The sequence below is a fragment of the Rhagoletis zephyria genome, unplaced genomic scaffold (genome assembly GCF_001687245.7).
Source record: "Rhagoletis zephyria isolate East Lansing unplaced genomic scaffold, Rhagoletis_zephyria_1.1 Rzeph_scaffold_00169, whole genome shotgun sequence".
In the NCBI taxonomy this organism is placed as follows: domain Eukaryota; kingdom Metazoa; phylum Arthropoda; class Insecta; order Diptera; family Tephritidae; genus Rhagoletis; species Rhagoletis zephyria.
In genome coordinates this window covers 257287-265518 of record NW_016157253.1, presented here as the reverse complement: position 1 = coordinate 265518, position 8232 = coordinate 257287, and the positions used below count along the sequence as shown (strand labels likewise).

Sequence of the window (8232 nt, the reverse complement as noted above, 5' to 3'; positions counted from 1 at the left end):
AGAAAGGAGAGTTCTACTTAGTAAGGGTTATAATCCCTAAGCGCGGCCGAAGGCAGCCTACGCAGAAAGAAGTTCTGCGCAAAAATACTTCCGGCCCCCTTTTCCGGCAACATAGAAAGGAGAATTCTACTTAGTAAGGGATATAATCCATAAGCGCGACCGAAGGCCGCCTATGCAGAGAGAAGCTCTGCCCAAAAATACTTCCGGCCCCCTTTTCCGGCAACGTAGAAAGGAGAAAAGCCAGGAAAAAATCCGAAATTATCCATATGCAACATAGAAAGGAGAAAAGGCAGCAAAAAATCCGAAATTATCCAAAACAACAAACCGAAATATTGCATATGTGAAAGACGAAGTAATGCATACATGTCCAGTTTCGGATGAAAACCGAAATAATGTATATAACAAAAACCGAAATAATGCATGGATGTACAGTTTCGGTTGGAAACCGAAATAATGCATATGAAAAATCCGAAGTAATGCATACATGCACAGTTTCGGTTGAAAACCGAAATAATGCACATGAGAAAATACCGAAATTATGCATATACATGCTTTCGTTTTAAAAGCGAAATAATGAATATGAAAAAAACGAAGTAATGCATACATGCACAGTTTCGGTTGAAAACCGAAATAATGCACATGAGAAAATACCGAAATTATGCATATACATGCTTTCGTTTTAAAAGCGAAATAATGAATATGAAAAAAACGAAGTAATGCATACATGCACAGTTTCGGTTGAAAACCGAAATAATGCACATGAGAAAATACCGAAATTATGCATATACATGCTTTCGTTTTAAAAGCGAAATAATGAATATGAAAAAAACGAAGTAATGCATACATGCACAGTTTCGGTTGAAAACCGAAATAATGCACATGAGAAAATACCGAAATTATGCATATACATGCTTTCGTTTTAAAAGCGAAATAATGAATATGAAAAAAACGAAGTAATGCATACATGCACAGTTTCGGTTGAAAACCGAAATAATGCACATGAGAAAATACCGAAATTATGCATATACATGCTTTCGTTTTAAAAGCGAAATAATGAATATGAAAAAAACGAAGTAATGCATACATGCACAGTTTCGGTTGAAACCGAAATGATGTCTAAATGCACAGTTTCCATATTGAAAACGCTTAAACGAACTCTCTAATAAATGACACACGTCTAGTGTGGTTGGTAGTCAATCTGATTCTCATACTTTTATTCAATGCCAAAATGGTGGTTACCCACCCTTTAAATATCCAATATGCATATCGAACTGAGAACGAACTCATAACCAACCTTGGGTTCGAAAAAAAAAAAAAATTAAAACCGTGGTAACAAGAGGAAGTGAAATCCAGCTCATTTTCGAAGGGAAATAAAAGAAAATTACTCTCTCTAATTAAAATTTCAATTCGATAATGGGCTGGATTTTGAAAAATACATTGGATAACGAAGGTTCCGTTTTGCTGGAGAATGGGCTAGTTCGCGAATCGAATACTAATATATTCCACATTAGTTATCGAAGGTGAGACTCGAAAAATATATCATTTTCGAATTGCTAACCAAGCCCAATATTAATTGGGTAGGGACACGACATTTTAACATATTTTTCCTATTTTGCTTTTGTTTATTTAATATTGTATCATTTTTTTTTTAAATATATCATTATCTAACAAAAACCATATAAATTCATATTTCAAAAATTGTGCAAAAATTATATTAAATTATAGCCAATTAAATTTTAGATTTTTTTTGAGTATGTAGAGGCTTATCTAAAAATTCTTTAAAAACTATTTTCTTTCCTTTAGTTCCTTTAAGATATCTTAAACTCCTTTTAAGACATTGCCGCTCCCAAACTTGGCGCAGTTGTTGCTCTTGGTAAAACATACCAAACGGCTGAAAATTTAAAAAATCGGACAGTGACGACTCCCACATCCCATATAACAGTAAATTAGAGAAATCTTCGATAAATCGGTAAATACTGAAGCTAATTTATTCAAAATTGATTGCAACAATTCTTTAGCAAAAACTACGTTTACAACAAAATTTTGGAAAATGGCCCGACTTATGACCGACCACCTATATGTATCTCGGTAACCGTTCGATCGGACTAAACTTACACCCACTTTTTATATAACGGTAAATTTCAGAAATGCTTGAAATTTCGATGTTTCGAAATTTAAGCACGCTAATTTACTCAAAATTCATACTGTTGTTGTTGTTGTAGCAGCATACAAGTTCCCCAAAGAGTTTTTGGGGAGTGTTGCTGGAGTGACAGTCCTTGGTCGTTCTGGTTACGTAGACCCGACTGTCGTGGGAACGTCAAATTCATACTCACAACAATCGCTTGAAAAGAAGTCGAGGTTTTTGCAAAACTGAAACTGGTCGATGGGCGGTTTTGCAAAAACATCGACGATATAAGTTTATCTCATTAAGTTTACCTGAACATACCAGCGAAGATGTGTGATATGTAAAGGTAGTTTTCGGAAAGGTGAAAAAACTATGTTTAATATTTGATGTGTGTATTTAATGTTCGGCTTCGCCTGAACTTACACTTTTTTACATGTTTAATATGAGTTTCGGTATCTAGAACTTCTTTACGTCAATATGTTTAACCCTCGCCTTTTCAGGTGATCAATTCATCAATAATCAATTCTACCAAGTTTCGTGCTTGACCCATTTTTCATCACCAATAATAGGTATGTTCCTTTAAAATCTCCAGTAAAAAACATCCAACAGCAAAATTCCGGCGAAATGTCATCTGTACTCTCAAAAGAGAAGAATATCCAGAACAGTACGCACAGAAAATTTGCAGAAACTTGCAAGTTAGACGAGCAGCTGATATAATTTTGTTTACATTCAAAAGTGTAAAATTTAAAACTTACGAAAACTCATCACAAAGTGTTATCCTGACATAGTTTATTGATTAAACGAATAACTACGTAGTTCGTACAAGTTTAATTAAAAGCATTTTATCATTTTTAACTTCCAAACCGTCAAATTCAATATTGTGATTTGCGCAAATTCCTACCAGCTGTTGGCAAAATTTTTTTCCAGCGGAAACTAACAGCTTCCCCTCAAAATGAAACGTCGTTTTGTCCTCTCAATTTTCCCTACTTTGCAAGTTTTTTTGCCAACGCGAACGCAAAAAGCTGATAGTTTTAGATAACTTTCAATAATTAATAGGTACGCGAGCGCAACTAATCATTCGCTTCGATAATAGCACGATTTTATTCCGTCTCAACAGCAATTCGCAGATGAAAATTCTGTTAATATAAATATAACCATTGAGAGGCAGTCGGACGTTTGCCAGCAATATAATTTCAAAACTCAAAACTCAAACTCACACACACAATAGTTCTGTTCGCTATGCAAATGCCAGTAAGAATTAGCAAGTAACAAAATTCAGAGAATAAATAAGGTATCTTACTCTCCCGAAGAGGGAAGCTTACTAAGTTTTGCGCGAACAGGATTTAGCAAACATTTGCAAGCTTCACTTCCAACTGGCCTGGCGTCCACGGTTGCATTTCGACCATAATAAATTTATTAAATTATGGGATCCGTACGATAAGTCGAAAACAAAAATGTCGAAAGAGAAATGTCGAAATTTAAAAATTTTTTAAATCTCGAAATAATGTTTAACCGAAACGCAAAATGTCGAAATCGTATGCTTTCGAAATGAATAAGGTCGAAAAAAATGCAAAACGCGTAAATTGTCGAAAAAAAGTTGAATGTGTGAAAAAAAATAAAAATTAAAAGTGTTCTGAGTAGATTTTCAAATGTTCTAAAGTTCCTAAGATGGAAAAAGAAAGTTCTGCAAAATTACTCAGAAAAAAAATTTTTTACGTGTTATTTAAATTGATTTTAACTTTTTGAAAAGATGGCAACTCTCTAAAAATATTTCTACAATAAAGCATTCTCGTTTGATACCCACATTAAAATATTTCGTTTAAACTTTTTCAAAGAATTGATTTAAACTTTTTTAACAGGCGGCAACCCTATTACAAAATACTTCCGAAATATATAGTTTCTGAACCGCTTTCGCTTGCTAATATTTTGTTAAACTTGTTAATTAATCGGCGTTTTTTTGAAAGAGGTGGCAACTCCAAAAAATATTTTATATGTTAGTATATTATGTCTATATTCCAAATTTAATTGAAATATATCCAGACGTTTTAGCGTGAACGAGCAACAAACATACTCACTCACAAACTTTCACATTTATTATATTAGTACATAGGATTAGTGGAATTTAACTTAAATAAATCAACCTGTTGAAATAATGTAATGAATGATGTGTAAAATTCGCGCGAATTTTACACATCATTCATTACATTATTTCGATATTTTTTTTTTCGACATTTTTATTTTCGACATTTTTTGTTTTCGACATTTTTCCTTTCGACAATTTTTTTCTCGACATTCTTGATTTTCTAACAATTTTTTTTTGACATTTTTTTTTCGGTGTTTTTTGTTTCGACAATTTAAATTTCGACGTATCGTACCAGACCCTTAAATTATTTCTCCTTGGCCTGACTTTATTCAACATACGCTTCAATTTCTTTGTGGAAGTCACTGTCGGATTTCCTATATCGACAGTGGTGTCGACTGCGTTCCGATTACGAATATAGCTTTTTCAGCCGAGTACCTTCTTGTTAGCAAAAATTTTCCCAGCACGAACTGGCAACTTCCCCTCCAATTGAAATGTCAAAATTGTGCTCTCTCCTTACAAGTTTTACTGGGTTTTTGGCCAAACGAACACGATTTGGTAACAATTGGTACCAACTTGTACAAGTTGTTTTACATAGCGAACACTCTTATTCTCACTTTCAATCTCAAACAACAACAATTGTGAACAATTTAATTTTTTTATTTTAAATTTTATATGATTTTAAAATGCATGCAAACGTCAGAAAAAATCATGGCCGACGAATTGAGAGAATGAATTTACCTAGTAATGTTTTTATCATGCTTGAGGTGTCCAAAAAGTTTCTTTTTACATCTAGGCTTTTGCAAATGGTCTAGAGATCTCCAGACTCCTTACATGCCGAACTCGCTCTAACAGTTCAACGACTTTTTCAGTGGGTGGTCGATCCGAGCAAGGTGCGTCTTCAACATCGGAAGTTCCGGAACAAAAGCCTGCGAATTATTCTTTTGCGGCACTTTTCCACACAATACTATTCCCATAAACACCACTGATTTCTAGGCTGCCTGTTGCCTGTGCTGCATTCTCTTGGCTTTCCAAATTACTCTATTTCTCCACAAATTACCATTATTACTTTTGATTGGAATAATGGAACTCTAGCTCTAAATGCCAACTTTTAAATTAATATAAGCATGCTGCGATGCGCAGAGTACAAAGTACGTTTAAAAAAATTCGAATATTTTATTTTCAGATACGAAAGTTAATATTGGAAATGGTTCATCGACTACCTATCAGTGAAAATTTACGCCAACATGTAAAGCCTATAATATCAGTTATGCTCAAGATTCTCAGGAGCGACAATGAAGAAAACGTTCTTGTTAGTCTGCGAATTATAATTGAATTGCATAAACATTTTCGTCCATCATTTAATCCTGAGGTAAGTTTTAAAAACATGTACATATGTCAAGTGAAATAGCACCCTCATTTCAAAGTGATATTGTTTGCCACTAATGTTTATTTATTAATTTTTAGGAATGTTCAATTAAATTAAAGTTCATTCCCTAACAAAACCCATGTAAACCCAAGTTGAAGACTTTGTACAAGACTAAAAAAAAAATGGAACAAATTTTAACCAAAATTTCAAACTTTTTTCTCAGAAGTGCTAGATTTTTTTTGAGTACACAGTTTTATAGCCCTTTCAAATTTAGTCTTAAAAGTGTGCAAGTTTAAAGTGGCTAAAAATTACCGTTGATTTTTTAGAATTGTGTTTGCCGGAGGTGGTGCGGGTTTCTTCGATATAAAAATGAATTATGTTTATTCGTTATATGGAAGCAAATGGGGCAAAAAAAATTCAAAAAAAATCAACTGTAATTTTTAGACACTTGAAACTTGCACATTGTCAGATGGTTAAGGATTTCTTAAAAAATTTACTTAAAATTGGAATCCAGCAAAAAAGTGTTTTTTTCATATTTAAAAAACTTGGGCGTGACACTCTGAACCAGAAAGCTACTTCTGCTGTGTATGCCAGAGAAGACTCCACCCGAACTCTTCGGTTAGGTGCAATACTTGCAACAGAACCGAGAGACCTGCTCAAGCCTTTGGTCACACAAGGAGTAGACCACACGGCTCAAGCTAAATGGCAACTACAGCCTCCACGGCGACCTACTTCCCGCCCCAACTGCCGCATAAGGACTTACCAGCAGCTCTTGATCTTTCACATCGTCGCTTTAGTCCAGAATATGACTATGCTTTGGCTGGTTTTTACCTTCCTTTTATTAGCTCGGGATACAACGGTCCCTGTTGTAGAGCTCTGCACCAGCAATCGTCTGACGCGACGACGCCAAAAACCACAGCCAGTCAACAACTTCAACAGCGGGAAGCAGAACACCACTTACTCGTCCCTCACTCGCCGCATCGTGCCCCGCCTCTCAAGGCACACGAAGAAACTACAACTGAATTGCAACGGAGTCCAGGGCAGACAGCAGCAGAGCAGAAAGGCAACTCAATAAACAGCGTATCATGGCGACCTATGCTGACTTTGGCATCAGACCACCTGCCCACAGTCATATCGATCGATAAACCAACCGACTATGCTTCCGCGAAACACCGGACCTTTTTAATTTTTCTATAGCTGATTGGAAAGGCTTCGCGGAATTTACTGAGAGCACCTTCGCTGCGCTCCCCACACCAACCGACATCCACCTTGGTGAAATAAGTTCCGCAGGGTTGTCACTGTTGCTGCAGCTCGCTTTGTACTTCCCTGCTGAAGCGGCTGTTCTAGCCGATGAGCGTGACAACCTTCGTCAGGCCGATCCCGGAAATCCTCGTACCAGGGATCTTAAGGCAGAGATTCGGAAGCTTGTGAACGTACATAAGGAGAAAAAGTGGGAAGAGCATCTGAAGACTTGTAACTTCGCCTCTGGTGTGAGTAAGCTTTGGTCAGCCGTGAGGTCATTGTCCAACCCGACGAAGCAACGACTGAGTTGAAATAGACTTTGGCGACAACGCTTCGTCGGACCCGGAGCGTTACGAGAGCTATTTTAGCCGGCAGTTCATATTGCATCCTCCGATGAATAAAGCCAAACATCGAGAGACCAAAAGGCTGCACACACTGCAAAAACCTAGTGCGCCTCCTGTTTTCACCAGCGGTGAGGTAAGGGTAGCCATCGGGAAGGCGAAAGCCTCCAAAGCAGTGATGCTAAACAAACTATGAAACGATTTCGTTTTGTTGATGCGCAAAAATAACTTATCAAAATAATTTCGTTTCGTTTCAGAGCTGAATTAACGAACAAAACTCAATCGTTAACGTTGAAACGAAATAAATCATCAATCGTTGACATCGAAACAAAATAAATCAACGAAGAGTTGTTGTTGTATGCCATTGCCAGCTCACTATTAAAACCTAGCACCTAAATGCATGCTACAACTTCAGCATTAACGATTGATATCCTTTTCGTTAAAAACCGAAATAGAATTATCTTGATAATTACCTAAACGATAAAAAACTGAATCGTTCCAACAGAAAGGATTGATTTTTTTTTGGTAAACGCTAAAATTAATATTACGATGCATCCTTGCTCCAAAGCCATTGGACCCGACGGCTGCTGAAAAATTTGGGTCCTGCGGGAGTAGCGTTCCTAACGGACGCCCTCAATCTGTCAATGGCCACTCTCGTCATTCCAGACATCTGGAAGATGGGGAGAGTGGCCCCACTGCTCAAACCGGGGAAACCAGCCAACAAAGGAGAGTCTTATCGTCCGATAACCCTCCTTTTCCCGGTGATGAAGACACTAGAAACCTTGCTACTCCCGTATATTACGAACCACCTGACCCCAGCGAAGCAGCAGCATGGGTTCCGTAAAGAGCACAGCACAACAACAGCACTTAACGTCATAAATACGCAGATAATTCGTGGCCTTAACCGGAATCGCCACTGTGAGAGAACCATGCTAGTAGCGTTCGACCTGTCGTAAGGCGTTCGTAACTGTCACCCATTCAACCCTACTAGAAGACATAGAGCCTCGTCTCTCCCACAGGGACTCAAACGGTGGTCGGAGACTTATCTGAGTGGTCGTCACTCGTCAGTAACTTT

At 37.1% G+C, this 8232-nt stretch overlaps 2 protein-coding genes across 2 annotated transcripts in view; one reads left to right on the top strand and one right to left on the bottom strand.

Annotated features, from left to right (window-relative positions):
* LOC108355851 (transmembrane channel-like protein 7) overlaps nucleotides 1-8232 on the bottom strand; it is a 120099-nt gene that overhangs the window by 14387 nt on the left and 97480 nt on the right. The gene's annotated exons all lie outside the window — the stretch shown is intronic.
* The window catches only part of Nipped-A (Transcription-associated protein Nipped-A), a 90954-nt gene that overhangs the window by 10313 nt on the left and 72409 nt on the right, over nucleotides 1-8232 (top strand). Inside the window, exon 2 of the mRNA XM_017606978.1 lies at nucleotides 5392-5577. Within this exon, the coding sequence (XP_017462467.1) occupies nucleotides 5392-5577 (186 nt within the window). The remainder of the gene's footprint in view (nucleotides 1-5391; nucleotides 5578-8232) is intronic.